The sequence below is a fragment of the Heterocephalus glaber genome, unplaced genomic scaffold (genome assembly GCF_053883595.1).
Source record: "Heterocephalus glaber isolate CG9 unplaced genomic scaffold, H.glaber_assembly_v1.0 deba00000071, whole genome shotgun sequence".
NCBI classification, from domain to species: domain Eukaryota; kingdom Metazoa; phylum Chordata; class Mammalia; order Rodentia; family Bathyergidae; genus Heterocephalus; species Heterocephalus glaber.
The window spans coordinates 9,018,540-9,036,965 of NW_028258137.1; the positions used below are offsets into that span (position 1 = coordinate 9,018,540).

The window sequence follows — 18,426 nt, forward strand, 5'->3', positions numbered from 1 at the left end:
TTTGACCAGGATCTAGAGACTCAAGACATTTGAGCAAGTAGCTCATCACTCCTGTGGAAATGAGATTCTTTCCCCATGGGCTTTGAGCTCCTTAAACTGGGTCTGTATCTCCTCAATTTCCAGAGCCACCTCATAGCAGTCACTGGGCAAGAGCTTGAGAGGGGCCACCACGCACCCCAGCTGCAGCCCCAGTTTCCCTGGAGGTTGCACTCTCAGTGTATTTATCCTGTCTGCAGGGTGTCATCCAGGCTTCTGATGCCACTGTCTAATGAAGAGGAGAAGCCCTGAGCTCATCTGGTCTGGTTCCCCACGGTCAGCAGTCCCTGTGCCTCCTCTTTCAGAATCCCCCGAAGCTCTGCCCTCCCTTATTTTTCTCTCTCTCCTCTCCCTGATGGCTGGTCCATTTTCTCACAAACTCATCTCTCATAACAGTGCTTCACTGCTTCAGATCCAAAAGCCTTCCGAGTGGTTTTCTGTTACTTTGAAAAACTCAGCTGACACTTAGTAATTATACATACGTGTGGGCTGCAGTGTGATATTTTGATATAGTATGTGTACTGTAATGAGTAAATCAGGGTAGTTAGTATATCCATCATCTCAAACACTCATCATTCCAGCGGTTTTTAACTAGCAGTGGTCCTGCTTACCCTCCTGGGGAACATCTGGAGACACTCTGCATTGCTAAGCCTTGGGAGACAGGCAGCAGCTACTACACCTCAGCGATAGAGAGCTGGGATGCTCTAACCACTCTGCAGTGCACAGGACAGCCTCCAGCAACAGCATGACACTGCCTGCTCCAAATATCCACAGTACAGACAGAAGAAGCCCTGATCCAGTCTGATGGCTGGATGGTGACAGGGCTGGCCCGGGGTAAGCTTTGGGAGATGCCTTTGGGAGACAGAGTGTGAGTGGTGGAAAGAGCACAGCTCTGGACCAGGACCGGTGAGGGTCAGGCCCACCACATGCAGGCCTGCAGAACTGACTTGGCCAGGCTATGTCTTGGCTGCCTCCTTTAAACACAAGGATGGTGTCCATTCATAGTGCTTGCGAGGGCCAAGATGAGCCCCTCCGTGTCCTATGGGTTCCATGCAGATGTTGCTGTGCTGGTTCCCCACATGCCCTGTGCTCGCCTATGAGGACCTCAGGTCCCTGTCTTGCAATTGCTCATTTCATGATCTGTCTCTACTAGTCTGGACACTCAGGACATGGGGACGTGTGTGTCTTGCTCACTTTTGTGTCTGGGTAGCTCACACGAAGGCATCAGTAATATCTGATGAATGAATGAATGAATGAATGAAGATAAGGTCTGAGATAGTATTGTGTATCATTTCCCACCAGATGAAATTTAAGTGTTTAAAAGGCAGTTTTTGGCGATATATGAGTAACTGATGTATACTGAATTGCATGTACTAAAGTGTGCGATTCCACATCTGGGACATAAATCCCCAATCGTGAAACCATCAACAACAAGGTAACAAACACATCTTCCCTGCCCAAAAGCTTCCTCGGGTTCTTTTTGTAACCCAAGAAAAGTTTGGCAGAACTCTTCATAGAATCCCACACCTGAGGCAAATCTGGTCCTGAGTCTCAGTTTCCTTGTGTGTAAAATGAGGCACCATGGCCTTGCAGGGTTGGGTGAGGTGCATACAAGGCAGCTCATCAAGGCTCAGCGGGGCTGGAAGAGACCAGCACAGCAGGCTGGGTCTCCTTCTTGTCCTCCCTGAGCTCCCCATACCTGGAATTCTTCCCCCACCTAGTGACATACTTCTTCCCTCGCATGTGCCCTGGGGCTGTCCATCTGGACAATCTCTCTGATCTTTCTCCCTTCTTTATTCCAGAGGCCTTTACAGTCAGGAGTCCATAACTCAATGTTTCTAACTCTGGCTTGGTTTTATTTGCAGTTCTCTCTCTCTCCTCCCAAACACAGAGAAAGTAACGGACATAAAGGTAAAATCGGTATCATAAATATTTTTTCTCTACTTCTTTTACCATTCCTGGCTCAAGGCTGACAATGCATTCAAAAGAGGTTGACCGACTTGTTTATAAAAGGGTTTTCATCTCAAGGCATTTTACTTTATTACTTTTTTCTAGTTCATCTTATAGATAATAGTGTAGCCATATCTGTGATCAAACACTGAAGAGGACCGGCTCACTCTGTACCACCCTGCCATTGCTTCTTAGTGCCTGGACATTCCCCCTTTCCTCTTATATCCGTATGCACCGAGAATTTATGCAAAGCTGTGATCTCAGTGTAGAGGGAACCTGGCCTTCTGCCTTCTTCCCTCAATCTGCCACCACGGACATTTTTTCATTTTGTGACACAGCCTTCATAATTATCACTTTCTAGTGGCTGCGTGATACTTAAGCACAGGGATACAGCACCGTTTCCCTTCTGCTAGTGATAGAGGCTGGCTCTGAGTTTCCTCTGTTATAGACAGTGCTATAATTCACCCTGCTGACCTTGCTGAACTCTAACCACAACACAGGAGCAGCGCTGGGTCCTGAAGTGAGCAGCTCTGTGGCTGCAATGCTGACCTGACTCAGGGCCATTTCCTGCCAGCAGGAGGACTGGACAGAGGCTCTCGCCATATTCACACTTCCTGGTCATTTTTAACCTAATCCTGGGGTCTCCACTTACAACTACAGTGAGCTGTTAGCAGTCACACTTGAAGGGAGGTGGTGGGGAGCTGGGTTAGCTCAGGGGCTGCTGCCTTCAGCTTCTTCTGATCTCAGTAGAAACCACTGGTTCCCGGGCTAATGGAGCAGGTCAAGGGCAGCAGGGAGACGAGACAGGGTGGAGAGGGCAGCAGCACCCCGGCTATGGAATGCCATGTTTTCAGAGCGCTCCTGCTCCTGGCCCTCTTCTTGTACCAACCCTACAATCTACGGCCTTCTTCCGCCCTGGCCTCCTAGCAGATTCCTAAGCACATGCTGCTCCCCTACTCTGAGAAGCTCTTCCCTGGCCATCTTTTCAGCCCTCAACCCTAGGCTCACGTTGTCTTTGCTTGATGCCTTGTCCAACTGCCCCATCTGCAGCTGTTCCCTGGCACTCCAAACAGCTCCATCAGAGCACAGAGAAAAAGTCTAAATCAGTTATTTCCCTTTATAGTTTTTGTTGTTGTTGTTGCTCCCCCCACCAGACTCAAGCTCCATGAGGAAGGTGACTCTTGAGGCAGTCATTGCTGGTCTACTCTCCATGGGGCGGTACACAGCCCGTCAGACACTCATGGTTATTAAGCAGGTGCACGAATAACAAAACAGTGCTGGCAAGAATGTCCCATAAGAGGATGAGAGAAGAGATTACAGAAGGGGAGAACGGTAGCTTGAGTTCATTCTGCAAACCACAGCTTGAGAGACTCCAGGTCACAGCGTGAAGCACTCCTCGGTAGCTGTGGCCTCAGACAAAGCGAGGTCCTTAAAGTTTCCCCTGTGGCCTCTGGACATCCGAGAAACAGAGTCCACTCCTAAATCTAGTTTCAAAGCTCTCTTTTACATGTCCTGCTGGAAATACTGGAACAATCTTAAATTATATACAATTCTCTACATTTAAAATGGTAAAAACAAACCTGAAAACTCAGTCCATCACAGACTTTACAAGAAACTCCCCAAGTTTCACCAAATCTAGTCTAAGCTGATCTCCCCAGACAACCAGCTCTCCCATCCTCTGGTCTTTCACTTTCCCGTCTTAATTTGTGATGTGGAGAAAATTGTTTCTTTATGAGGATGCTGCCTGGGAAACTTAATACATTTATACCTTACAACTGAGAGCTGGAAAATGGAAATACTGAGACAGTGGCTCCTTTGCCATCTCCGATTCCCTTCTGGAGCTGTGAGCCCAATAGGCCCTGGGAATGAGCCTGGAATGCTGACCAGCAGCCGGGGTAAGACATACAAATCATCTGTAATTGTGGAGGCAGCTGCGTTTCCCATCTGATTCCCTGCATTGACACCCACACCTGGCCACGATCAATAGCTTCGGGATCACAGATGGAATAAGGATCTGGTTATAAACCAACACTGCCCCGGGAGGCTATGACAGCCAGCAGACTGATCACCCTGCCCACCACCTTTCCACACTCTGCCCGTGATTGCTCAAAGCCCAAACCTTCCTGTCACATTAGTCCATCAGGAGCCTTTGGTCATACACAGCTTGAAGTCTGTTTCCTAAGTTGTATGAAGTCTTTATATGCATGTGGCACCTGTCTCCTTGCCCAGCATTATCTCCTGTCCCTCCTTCCCTTTCCTCCCCAGTGGTCTTTTGTCAATATCCATGATTACATCAGATAATCACACATCTCTCGCCTTACACCCTGATATACTTCTCTGCATTTCTCCCAACCTCTGAGGCCCTCCAGTTCCTGAATGTGTGCCTGTGACTCCCTTCCAAGAGCACTCCCCACACAGCCCCCTTCCTCCTTAGCATAAGCCTCACTCTGCAGAGAAGCACTCTGTACGATGAAAGCACCGGGTTCCGAGTCCAAATGCCTGGCTTCAATCCAGGCCTCACCACTTCCTACCTGTGCCAGACCTGCCTGCACACACAGCTGGGTAATATTTCCTATTTGCTTTCAGTAAGATATGGCCAAGGACCTGAGCATCAGAACCCAATACAAGAGGCTGTGTGTTCTTTCTGGGTCTGACCTACAGAAACCTCCCACTCATGACCCTTCAGTGTCATTTCTTATCTGCCTTCTAGAAGCAAAGGACCGTAAGACCCAAGACCATGGTGGGACCATCAGGTGAAATGATCCTGAGCCCAGGAGTCTCCTTACAGATGATCATCCACCCAACGAGAAATAAACTTCTAGGTGTTAAGGCAGTGTAGTAACAGCCAGAATAACTTTTAACACATTAGTTCTGAAAGTTCCTTAATGGATTTGTTCCATGGGAATAGTAATAGGGTAGTTGAGAGGATTAGATGAGATATCATGTGACGCGCTGGGCACAGAGCTAGAATACTAAGCCTCCAATAAAGGTTGACTACTATTACTTTATCAGCCATCCTTTAACTGAGTGCGATTATTCTTTGAGAGATAAGCAAGGGTCAGCCTGGTGCTCTGTGGAGCAAACCTCTTACCTTTTTACTTCTTGCACATAGTCTGCATTTCTGTCAAAGAGGTGGGTCACAGAGTCTTTGATTGCTTCATGCTTGAAAGTGGAAGCTGTCCCAAAGACAGTCACGTTGGGGATAGTGGAACACAGCTGAGCCACAGCTTGACCCTGGAAACGACATACAAATAGGCAAGTCACACACAAGAGCTACCATGTGAAGTGAGGTACTGTATAACACAGGTCAAGGTGGTGTCAGCTGCCTAGCAACCTGTCTCGCTAGGCTTTCACAACTTTGGTGCTACTGTACTGGCATTTTTAGGTTGGATTAGTCTTTGTCCTAGAAGCTAAAGTGTGCACTGTAAGCTCCCTAGCCTCTACCTGTGAGGTGCACACAGCACTTTACTTCTAGTTGTGACAACCAAAAACATGTCCAGATGTTCTCCGGAAGACTAATGTGCCCTGGTTGACAATCGCTGGTGTAGAGAAAAGTCAGTGAGGGTCAGACAAACCCCAGCAGCAAGACTCCACTATCACTTATGTACGCGCAGCTGTAAACTGGTAATAATGCTGCTGCACCACTGAGGGACATCTTAGTCTGGATCTCCCAGAAGCAGACCCTGACATGGACATTTGAATGTAGGTACTTGTCTGGAAGATGTTCTCAGAAAATAACATAGTACTAAGACCAATGAAAAAGGCAGCCGATGAAGGGTGTGTTATCAAGCCCAGATTCACCACGGCCACCACAGCTTCATTCCATGGAGGAACGTGAGCAAGTGCAGAATAGACCTAAGAGTCATCCCCACCAAGGGGTGAGGAAGGTGGGGTATTGATTCACGCAGCATGTGCCCATCCAACACTGGCTGAGGACTGCCTCTGCAGCAACTCGTGTGCACCTGTGGCTTGTCATTATGGGCCAAATGGGGTCCCGTGGCCACATGGAAACCCCTAGGAAGCAATTTCCAAGATGCAGAGTACAGAGCAAATAGTGTGTGGCTGACGGCATCTGCTACAGGGAGATGTTAAATGAGGTGTTATACAATGCAGGGCGAGGTCTCGGTACAAAACGTGATACTTAATAAATCTTAATTTTCTTCCCCGCTTAGGGGCATATTATATTCAGGGCTGAGAAGTCCAGGCATATCAAGAAAAGGTCAACATAAATTTTAAGTACTAAATAGTCCAGAGGGAAATTACAAATGCAGTTAGGAATGGGTGGTTTTCTATATCCTTTTTCAATGTGGTTGAAATCTAAGTCATTGGACAAAATATTGCAACCACTTATATTCAGCAACCTTCTAGCAAAACCCAATTTGCCAGTAATTAAGATGCATTCTAAAACCACTATCTCTTTCCAGCATCCCATCTGCCATTTTAAGGAGGGAAATTATTCTCCCAAAGTCATCTGTGATATTCTTTTCTGCCTATCATCTTGTTTTCATGTCTTCGGGTTGGTGGATAATTCAGGTTGGCAGGTCAATTTATGGAAATGTTATCACCAGTTGCAACTACCGGCAACATGGAGAGACTCCTAGAATGTCAGAGCTGGAAGATCATCCGAGTGCCTGGCCCTCATCATTGTCTTATAGATGAGGGAAAGGGTGCCCAGAGAGGAAAAGGTCACAACTGTCAGAGGCACGTCTGGGATTCAGAGCGAGGCCTCCTGACTGCCCTGGTTGCCATTTCCTATTATGCCATGCTGTCTGCTGGTTTTAGCATTTTTAGCTACACAGACTTTTCTGTTGCTACCTAAAATAGACATGTCACTGGCACCTTCACTTGGAGGTCAACATCTCAGAACCTGGGCGTGACCCCAAGACTATACATAGGCTACCATTCTCTGTTCTAATAGCTTTGATATTTAATTTTTTTATTCCAGATTTTACAGAACAAAGATGTTTCTATCTTTTGTAGTGAATACAAATATTGGCAGCCATAGCCACAAGTCTCTAAAATTCACTGGCTTCATCGAAGCCACAGAAGGAGCTCCATGATAGGACTGAGTTAACTGTATTAGACCTGGTCTAGAAAGTTAGTAAGATCTCAACGGCCTCATAATCCTGTTTGCCCTCTCTCCTTAGAAAACATGATCTTCATCCATTTGACTATTCTCAAATGCCCATGGTGTAGTAGTCACACTGTGCCACAGATGCCAGGGCGTCAGAAACTGTTGGCACACCTTTGTCACAAGTCCAGGCTGCTCACTGAGTCCTGGACTTGCATCTACAACTACCGTTTGGGCATGTGTCTCCAGCCTGGCTGTCCCCAAAACAACACATCAAACTCAACTGACCCAGAACATCTCCAGGTGCATGAGCATCTCCAAATGCATGACTGATTAACTGAATTAGTTTTCTAGGGTTGTTGGGGTGAAACACCACAAGTGGGTGGCTGAAGCAACTAGCTGTGCACTTCACCTTCTCTGACAGTCTGCGGCTTGAAGTCCCAAGTCCAGGCTGTGGCGTGGCTGGTTCTTTCTGAGCGGAGGAGGGAAGGCACTGTCCAGGCCTTCCTCTTTGGCTAGCAGGTAGCCCTATTCTCCATCTCTGCACATCATATTCCCCCATACCGATTTCTTGCATCTGAATTTCATCCTTCTTATGAAGTCACCCTGGGGTAGCATACACTCTAATGACCTCACTTTAACTTGCCTGGCTCTGTAAAGGTTCTGCTATCACTTGGATCTTAAATGTCCTCCCAAAGCCTTTGAGCATGCTGAAGACTTGTTCCACAGTGTGGAGCTATTTGGGGGTTGTGAGATCTCTAAGAAGTGAGGCCCCTAAGAGGGGGAGTTTTCAGGTTACTGGGGTGTTCTCCTGAAGGGGACAGCAGGACCCCAGCCCCTTCCCCTCTTTTTGCTTCCTGGCTGCCAGGAGGTGAGCAGCTTTACTCTACCATGTGCATCTGCTCTTGATTCAGTGCTTCAGCACAGGCCTAAAGCAACAATTGATCATGGACTGGAAACATCTAAAACTGAAAGAGAAATAAATCTTTTCTGTCGGTTGATTTATCTCAGGTATTTGATATAGAGATGGAACGCTGATGAACACACACACCACCTCCATGTAAGGTCCCATTCTGAGGGTTAGCTGGGAGTTTGGGGGGAACACAATTCAACCTATATATTTCTCTTACGCATCCCTTTCTTCTCTGAACTAGAGTGAACTCTTTAACCACCAAAGATGGACCCTGGGCATCACCCGTCCCTCACCCTTCTTCCTCCCTCACCCTATGGCCAGCCAGGCACCCATCATGCTCTTTCGTTCTCCTCAGCATCTCTTGTGACTGTCCCTTCCTGGACTGGGTGGCCACATTCCCTTTCCTGGATTATGACACCACCCCTCTAAGGATGTCCTCCTGCGGTCAGAGTCACATTTTCCAAACACAACATGAAGCATTTTGTTATTTGCTTCAAAATGTCCCAATGCCTCTCACAGCTTTGCCAGGAAAGTATGCACCCTTTCTTTTGTTGCACAAGAATAGCCCTGTGACGTGACCTTGCCTGCCTTGCTAACATGCTTCCCTCCACTCTCCCAGCATGATCTCTCTTCAAGGCTACGGAACTTGAGCCATTGCTGAGTATTGGCCATGAACCTGCTGCCAAGAAGCCCTCCTCTGGTGGCTCTCTCAGCACAAGCCTTTCACTTCATTTCACTGAGGAGGAGGAGGAGGAGGAGGAGGAAGGGGAGGAGGTTGAAGTTGACAGGAGGGACCTGGCCCGAGACTACCAGAGTCAGTACATGGTCTGCTTCACTCCCTGCTACTGCACTCGCCAGCTGGGACGCATGAATGGTGCTGCACTCAACACTGAACCTCTGCCGCTTTGTCTTCAGTGTGTGTGTGTACACAGCCTAGGACTGGGCTGGAATCTTGTGATACCATGCTTCAGAGAGATCAGGACGGTGAATGCTCAAGCAGCATCTGCCGCCACTCCTGTGAAGACTGGTGCTACTCCTTTCCTCTGGGTCATTAGGTCAGCAGGGGCAGCAGATCTGTATCCTTCCACCAGCTCCTCACATGTGGTGCTATTTCAGCATCCGTCTGTTTGTTGCATGCAGAATGGCCGTCCTTTCTCTCCTCTTTCTTCTCCAGACACAGCTGCTGCCTCCTCTTCCAAGAGCCTTTTTCAATATCCCAAGCACCTTCTTTCATGCCTCCACAGCCCTGTGGGTACTTCCCTGAGGACAAGAGCCACTGCAGCCTCCTGGGCTTCCCTGAGGCCCCTTGGTGAGTCTGGATGGCAGGGACTATGCCTCAACTGCTCTGCCCTGGGGCCCACTCAGGGCTGGGCATGCAGCAGGTGTGCAGTGAATCTTGCAGACTGGATGCATGAAAAACTGCAGGAGGTGTGTGTCTTGTGGCTGCCCCTCCACCCCCATGGTGTGTCCTTCAGTACTGCAAAGATGGAGTAAAGCATAGGTTCAAAAAATTACATCCATTTGAATTACACATAGCATTGTCCATATTTCAGTACAGGTACACAACGTGTAATGATCGGATCAGGGTAACTCTCTGCAAGCAAGTCTGAAACATTTGCTTAATTGTTGTCAACAGTAGTTCCCTTTCTGTGCCTTGGAATAGTAGGAGTTATTTCTCCTACCAACTGCACCCCTGTACCCGCTAATCCTCCCCGCACCCCGACTGCTTTCCAGGTGCTGGTAGCCACTATTCTATTCTCTACTTCATTGAGATTAACTTTGTAGCTTCTACATAAATGAAATCATGTGGTTCTTGCATTCTGTGCCTGACTTATTCCACTTAACATAATGTCCACCAGCTCCATTTATGTCATTGCAAATGACAGAATTCAATTATTCTTTGGCTAAATAATATACCAGTTTGCATTTTCTTTATCTGTTCCCCAGTGATGGACACTTAAGTCCATTCTGTATCTTACAAGTTGTGAATAGTGCCGCAATAAACATGCAAGTGCAGCTGTTTCTTCAACCTGCTGATCTCAGTTCCTTTGGGTATATACCCGGCAGTGGGATTGCTGGATCACATGGCATCTCTATTTCTAGTTTTCTGAGGAAATTCCATACTGTTTTCCATAATAGCTGTGTTAATTTACACTCCCACCAACCAACCATGTGGGAGAGTTCCCCTTTCTCCCTTAAAGTGTAGATTTGATTAACATATGCCACCTGACTGAAGCAGAACTCTCCTGTTTCCTCTATAAAGAGAAAGATACATATGGTTAAAAAAAAATGAGATGCTATAAGTAACCTCAGTTACTCAGAGCAGTCACGCACCAATAATGATGGCGACATGTTCTGGGAAATGTGTCACTAGGTGATTTCATCATGGGATGGTTTGTCACTGTGGGAGCATGACAATGCGCAGTACCCAACCTAGACCACATCGGTCCCTCCCTGGACGCCACCCCTTGATGCAGTCAGGTGCCATAGTGGACACACTGTGTGCAGCTGGGGCCCGAGCAACACCACACACTGCTTTCCAGTAAATGCTTTTTCCATAAACACAGTACAGGAAATACAGAAACATGTAACATGGCTGTTTATGATGGCCCCGTATTAAGCACTATGCATATGTGCTCTGATTTTCTATGACTGCAGTGCAGTGTGTTTCTTCACACCAGCATCTCCAGAGATACATAAGCAATGCACTGCTCTATGATGTCTCCATGGCTATGATGCCACCAGGTCCCAGGAGCTGCTCAGCTCCATTGCAGTCTTATGGGGTCACTGTCATGTGTGGTATGCTGACTGAATTATACAAGCATGACTCTATTTAAATTACATCACATATGACCACAGGAGCATTATATAGGACAAATAATACATAGTATCTATTATGTGCACTAGAATTGTGTATAATTAAGTAATATATAATTAGTATTATATATTGGTATTATATGTATATATGTACAAATAGCATTATATATACAGACACATATAATTAATATGTAGTGTCTATTAATATGTACATTACATATGTACTATATTACATATAGTATATAGCATAGTATATACAGTACAGTGTGCACTATATTAAACATAGAATGTATATTGATATGTAGAGCTCGCATTATATACACCTAGTTAATATACATTACATATTTTATTAGTAATGCAATTATAACTATATCACATATTATATTAGATATAATCATTAGAATAATATATTCAACTAATATGATTATAATGTATACAATACAGAATTATAATAAGATTATAATACCTTATATATAATTATAATAATATAAGTATTACTGGCATACTCCTAATTACATAGGACTAAGCAAATATATCCTGTATATTAATTACTTACACATAACACTAATTGTACATACACACATTTAATGCCAGTGTGTGACACTAGTTATATATTGTGTTGGAAACACATTTTCAGTGCACATCCATCTGCAGCTTTCTGGTTCTTCATCAACTCACCTAGGCAGCGAGAGGCATGTATAAGGTCCCGAGTGATTTTGTGAGACTAAATAATGCTCAGCATTCTGTATTTGCAGTACTTCCCCGCACCTTAATGGGAAATCTCTACTCTCCCTTCTCCAGCTGCCCAGGTTAGGGCAGGATCAGCAGCTCATTTATTCCCACTTCTCTTGCGTGGCCAGCAAATAGCATGCACTCAATAAACATTTGCAAAAGGCGGAAGGAATTTTCAATAAAAAGGATTTTGCAATTTACGTGTAGACTCAGGACATGAAATGAACAAGACAATCCATTCTCCCCGCTGCAGCAGTGAATGGAGATGTGCGAGGAGTTGCTTTAATTGGCTTTTCTTCACTCTTGGAGGGAACACAGGAAGTGTGCACCCTTCTCTTCCTGAGGGATAACAAAACAGCGATAACAGCAGTTGTGGCTTGTGAGCCAGTCACCCACCGTACAAACGGGCCTCATTAAATTCTCAGGCCACTTTTAGAGTGAGTAGTATTTCCCATTTGTGCCTAAAAAGGGGGATTCAGAAACAGGGAGGAACTTGCCCAAAACTGCATGGCCTGCAAATGATGAAGCCAGGCGTCCCCGACTCCAAGGCCGCTCTGGCATTAGTCTTGGTATCCGTCCAGCTAAGCACTCAAGTTGCTGGCGCAGGGACCAGTGTCTTAGAGGAAACCATGGGCCCCAGGCCTCAGTTGGGAGGTTTCATCCACCCACTCTTCAGAGAGCTTCTTGTCGCGGTTACCCCGTGATCAAATTTTCCACCAGACTTCATCCAGCCCAGCCCTGATTTTAGGGATTCTGAGGCTCCTCAAGTGAGGCTCAGACACCAGGAAATCCAGGGCTGGGAGTCATAAGAGATTCTTGGGTCCCCTAGATATGACTGCTAACAACAGACTGGTAGTTTGAAGCAAGATTCTATTCCAGAGAAGCAAGGACAATGGACAGATAATTTGAGAGGGAACTGTGCTTCTGTAAAAGGCTTAGGATGCTACTGGGTCCACACTAAGTACAGAAGCAGTGGCAGTTTTTAGCTACAGCCATCTTGGAATTAGGATGGAGCCTGCCTGAAATTCTGGTCACCACTAAATGAGAATTTGAGATAGACGATCCTGTCAGTGTGAGGTGATTCAGGACTTGGCATCAGAGACTCAACTGAACAAGACATGGAAAATGGATGGCTGAAAGGGTCTCTAAATGTAGAGATCACCCACCTCCCCAACCTTGTTACTCATCCTATTAGAACTCTAGCTGTGACCATATCAAAAAAATACCCAGGTCTCCCTAAGGAACACCCTGTCTCGCACCAAAGGACCTTGGCATATGCAGTTACCACTGCCTGGAAGCTTCTGTCCTCTTTCCCCTTAGCTTATTCCTCATCATCCTTTGAATCCCAGCCTCTCTGCTACTTCATTCCATCATCCAGTCCATCAATCATCACAGTGCTATTTAATGAACGCATCTAATGGAGCAGACACTGCGAGAGGTGGCAGAAACAGAAAGGTGAACAAGTTATGTAGGGTCCCTGTCATCTTGGTGTTTGCATTTTAACCGAGGCAACAAATTTTATTAAAACAAATGTATTACTAGAACTACAGTGACATATCTGAGCCATGAGTATAAGAACACCAGTTCTATCCATCAGGCTACGGGGCTCTAAGATCATTTTGGTGCACTATGTGTTTCCAAATATGGAGAAAGCCAGAGGCAGGTATTTAAGTGGTGTGTTGGGGAACAGACTAGAGAAGATCCTGTGGCTCAGTTACTTCTTCTTAATTGTGTTGTATGACTGGAACAAGTTAATCTTTCTGTGCCTCAGTTTTTCATTTTTAAAATGGAGACTTAGACACGATCATCTCTATGTTCTCTCCAGCTCTAAAGTTTCCAGGCCACAGATTCTTAGGCTGAACCAAAGAAGGGCTATTTAAAGAAGCTGCCCAAAGAGAATGCAAGTTGACTTATTACCCTAAGTGTAAAGAAAAACAGAATTTTCTATCTCTAACTCAACCAATTCCAAGATCACTTTGAAAATATAATTTTGTTTATCTTCCAAAAGTTGTTTCCACTTTTAAACGGCTCTTGGAAACCACAGACCACCAATATGGTCAAAGAGTGGAAAAGAATGAGCAGAATGAGCTTGTGAAGGTAGCAACAGACACCAGGAGCAAAGGGAGACGGAAGATAATTTGCTCCCAGAGAATTGGAGGTTTATCTTTTCATCCTGCCCAGGGGCATTCAGACTTGCAAAGACAACTGCATGTTATCACAACATCTAGCCCCCAGGATACTTCACCGGCTTTATGCTTTTCTCAGGACAATACAACTCCTACTTTAGGATTTCCACAGGGAGTCAGAAACATTTTTCTCTGATCAATGCTGTCTTTTGTCTACTCAACAATTCAGTTTCCTCAATTGCTGGAAGAAGGAGAAACTCAAAGCCCACCGCAAGGGCTGATCCCCGGGGCACCTCCCCAAAGGCAGCAAGGAATATTCTATGTTCTCACCCACTGCACCCAGCAACAGTCAGCTCTGCGTCTCCTTTATCATGCCACTGCAAAGCTGTGGACCTCCACATGGCCCTCTTCGTAACTCATGGATGCTGAGAGTTTCAAAGGCAAGAAGCTAGGGAGTTGAACGGCTGAGGCTGGAGAACAGTGACAAGAAGGGGACAGGTATAGTTTTCAACTGTGCAAGGTGTAAGCATGGACAGTGTTTGCATTTTTTTCCAAATGACCAGGAGCAAGTCTTTGGAAATACTTGGTAAATGGAGCCTTTCATTTTTTTCTCTTTTGTCCATTGTACGCATTTGTGTCCCTCAGTATGCGATGCCAGGAGCAGCCCCTTCATCTTGGGATTGTGGGAATGCAGATTCCCAGGTGCCTCCCAGCCACTCTCAAGGTGGGACCCCGTGGTCTGAATTTTAACAAAACTCCTAGGAGATTCTGAGGCAGATAAGTCAGCAACCACGGCTGCAAATCCTTCCTGATGGCACACACCTTGGGAAGTAGGGGAGACTCAGGCCCCAGTAATGCTCAGGGCACTTGTATTCCAGGTATTTCCACTGGAACCTGGGTAGGGCCCCTTTGTGAGTCTCTAAGTTCCTGGGGAATTCTGATGTGCTGCAGGGCAGGGATCTACTGTTCCTCAAAGGTGGCCTCCCTCTGACTGGCTCGGTTGTGGCACACTGACACTGGCTGTGCCTCCTCTCTGCCTAGCTGAAGTTGATGTCACCTCTCTGCCTAGCTGAAGTTGATGTCACAGCCGTGGGTTGGGTGTGTGGGATCCTGCAGATCAGGGTGTGACCGACATGGCCTCGTGTGACTCAGAGATGCAAGAAGAGGAAATGAGACCCATCCTCGGGTTGTGAAGCCCTTGATGCCTGCAGGTGCCCAAGCCCCATGACCTGGTCTGCAGCCACAGCTGCTGCTCCATAGCCCTCCCCAGGCTGTCACCCCCATGCCCGTTCAACCCATCAGCTGACCGCAAGCGTGACAGTTTAAGCCTCTTTCTCTGCCCAGGGTGCTCTGAGCTCACTGCAGAGGCCCTGGGTTAAGCAGCACGTGGTTAACAGTGTGGGCTGATTTGTTCCCCCTCACCTGCGCACAGCTGACTGTTCTCAGGGTCCCGCATGCTCCACAAAGAACAGCTCATTTAACCTTCATCACCGCCTCTGTGACACAGGGCCCAGTTCACCCCCATTTTTCAGAGCAAAGATGTGAGCATGGCGAAGTCACTGTCCAGAGCCACACTGCAAAAGCAGAGGCAAGCTTTGGCTCCAGTTTCCCCAGTCTCCACCATGGCCCTAGGCCACAGGACAGTAAGGGCTCTGCAGGCAGAAAGAAGAGAAGGAAGTGGACCATCTCTTATGGGCTGGTCACTCTTTGTCACACACCAGCCACACCTGTCAGGTTGCCCTCCCATCTCCCTGTTCCCATCACAAGGACAGGCCCAGAGGGCAAGTGCGCTTCCTCAAGGTCATCCTGCCATTAACTGGCTCAGGAGGAGGCTCAGGAGTCTAAGAACTAGCAACCGTAAGTGCCATGATTTGCACCCACGCCTCCTTGGCAGCAAGCCTGGCTTCTCAGTGCTTGTCACTGATCCTCAAAGTGATAGGGCAGAATGGGCTGAGGCCGAGGTGATGGGCTAGGTGAAGAGGGACCTGGTGGGGCCTCAGACTCCTGCTCTTTAGATTGGGGTGACAATGGCTACCCTAGGAGGTGAAGAACAGGTGGGGTATAACATGCTGTGACTCATCTGGGTCAACCCGGAGCAGGTGCTCAGCAAGCTGGCTTCTTCCCCATGGGACCCCAACACCCACGCTTCTGGGGACCTTTCCTGGAGATCCCCAGAAGGCTTCTATCTTCTGGTTTGTCCTCAAACTCACACCCATCACTGCCAATCTTCCTGCACCCTGCCTGTCTGTCCTGTCCTTCTCCCTCCTCCTCTTCCTTCTCTGGCCTCTGCCTGCTTCTCCTTCCTTCCTCCTCCTTCTCTCTCCCTTTGTTATCTCCAGCCAGCCTGCGAGCTCTTTGAGGCAGGAGCATCTCCATCCCCATAGCCTCTGATCCCCTGCATGCATCTTAGTGACTGAGAACTGCCAGAGTAAATAGCACAAGAGCCCCCAGTTTGATGAGCAAAGAGCCAGGTGATCAAGAAGGACCCAAAACACAGGAGGGGACAGAGGGTGGGAATGGGGGATATGTGTCCTTCCTAGGAAAGGAAAGGCTTGGAAGAAAGACCCAGGTGCAAAATGTGGGATGCCTGTTAGGATTCAATAGGTGCAGGCCTAGCAACATATTTTGCAAGGAGCCAGCAGGGGCTTACTGCCATGGTCTGCGGCATTGCTCCTCCTGAGGCCATCTGCCTTGGGTGCCCCCAAGTCGGGCTGCGCTGGGCCTGCCCCTCTCTCTGCCCTCCCACTCCATGCCCACCTGTGAGCTGGAACTTGCTCCCAAGCATTGCACAACCTGCGAGAGGCTTCACTGAGGGACTGGGTCACGCCAGCTTCCACTCCCAGCACAGTCCTGCTACCCTCCCTGTGCCTGCGACGCCACCACATGCCCCATGCTGGCTGGCTGTGTTCCCCAGCCACAGTCATCCCAGAGCACAGGAGGCAGCTTCGAGACCAGGAGTGGGAGGGAAGTGATTCTCTTTCCCAAAGTTTCTCCAGAGAGGTAGACCAGGAAGCCAGGGCCTCCTGGAATGATCACCATGACAACCAAGAGACAGCATCCTTTCTGGTCTGGCCAGGCGGGGCCAGCCTGGTACATCTGGGGCTCAAGTCGGCAGGCAGTGGTTTTGTTTGGGTGACAAAGAGAGGCAGCCCTGAGACAGGAGCAAGGAGTGAAACACAGGCATGGCACTGGGGAAACAGGGAGGACGCTGAAGCAGCCTGGCCATGCAGAGAGCCCTGGACACGCAGGAGCAGACCTCCGAGTCCTGGTCCTTCTTCCACCACCTCAGTGCCTGTACCCAGGGTCCCTGACATGAAGAGGAGGGATGGGGCCGTCAGCGAGGGTCCCGTCTGAGGCAGCTCAGCATTTGGAGGAGAGGGAATACGACTTTCAGGAGCCTGACTTCGAAAGCCAGCTACAGCACTGATGGGCAGCGTGACTCTGGAAAGCCACCTCACCTCCCGAGCTGCGGTGGTCTCACCCGTAACACGGGCAGTGGGCTGACCACCAGGAAGGGGGGCGAGATGCCCAGCCTCAGGCAGAAAGCAGGTGCTCAGTCAAATGTATGGCTCTTGTTCTTACTCAAAAGACTACTCCATCCTGTGTTGGGATCTGCAGCCTGCCAATTGCAGATTCCGCGGCTATTCTTGGGCTCTCAGGGATTTATGATCGTCAATTGGAGGACAGGTAGCTGGGCTGGAAGCATTTCATCTTTAACCATGGCCAGTACCACCCACTACCCTACCACAGTCCTGTGAAGGAGAAAGATGGCCCTGAGCCTCCCAGCAGGCAGAGCTCTGAGAGTCAGCAACAGGGTTATGTACAACCCTCACGTACCTCGATGGGCCGGGTGCTTCTGTGCAGTGTCCAGCCTGCCCGGCTGTACATGGCTAACTCTAACCCTTGTGGGGATCATGCCAAGTCTTGTATCTGTCACCAGCAATATGTGCCACATATGGCCACAGGACAATCCCAGCCCACGGACTGCCTCTCCACCACCTGAGAGTTGATCTCCAGCAACAGTACAACTGGAATCCTGGCCAGGGAGCGGGAGCCGACCAGATGGCCAAGTCCCCTTCGCAGGGCTCTAAATCACAGGGTCAGAGTCACTTCCAGCCTGGCCACTTTCCACACAGTGCATCTGGGTGGATTTCCTGGATGACTGCATTAGCATCATGGGACGCCGGATTCACATTTCCAGCCAAATGACAATTTGTACCCAGTTTGGAGCTGTGGTTTTCATAAATGCATCTCTTCCAACTAAACTGCAAAAAAATCAAGCTGCTATTAGACAGAGTGACCATGGAGACCATGCAATTTATTGCCATTGCGACTCCTCTTGAGAGTGATAAGGATGCTATTATTAATGTTCCTTGATCAATAGACATGAACCGGAAGTGTCATGGGTAAATTGGGCCATAGAGTCACTCTCATATTAAGACAAGGAAAAGAACTTACAAGGTGGCCAGGAAAGAAAAACACCAAGGAAAGGTGGATTCTGATCCTTGGTCTACTGCTCAACACTTGAGGGAATTTGACCCAGTTATTCTGAACTGATTTCTGTAGCTACCAAGTTGGGATCATTTTATCTACCTCATCAGGCTGCCATGAGAGTTAGATGGACACACAAGTACGGAGCCCTGTGGGGGACACACAAAGCTTAGGAAGTAGATGCTCCACTCCTCCTGTCAATATCTACACCTCCCACCCCTCCTAAACACAGGGTCTCAGGAACCAACATGCACCACAGCCCAGGAAAAAGCAGGCGTCTTCCTGGGCTG

General features: G+C 48.0%; 1 protein-coding gene across 2 annotated transcripts in view; it reads right to left on the reverse strand.

The window, feature by feature from the left end:
* The window catches only part of Vat1l (vesicle amine transport 1 like), a 156,102-nt gene that overhangs the window by 85,342 nt on the left and 52,334 nt on the right, over nucleotides 1-18,426 (reverse strand). For both annotated transcript variants that reach the window (XM_004842814.3, XM_021256686.2), the window contains exon 4: nucleotides 5,078-5,220. In XM_004842814.3, coding sequence (XP_004842871.1) covers nucleotides 5,078-5,220 — 143 coding nt within the window. The remainder of the gene's footprint in view (nucleotides 1-5,077; nucleotides 5,221-18,426) is intronic.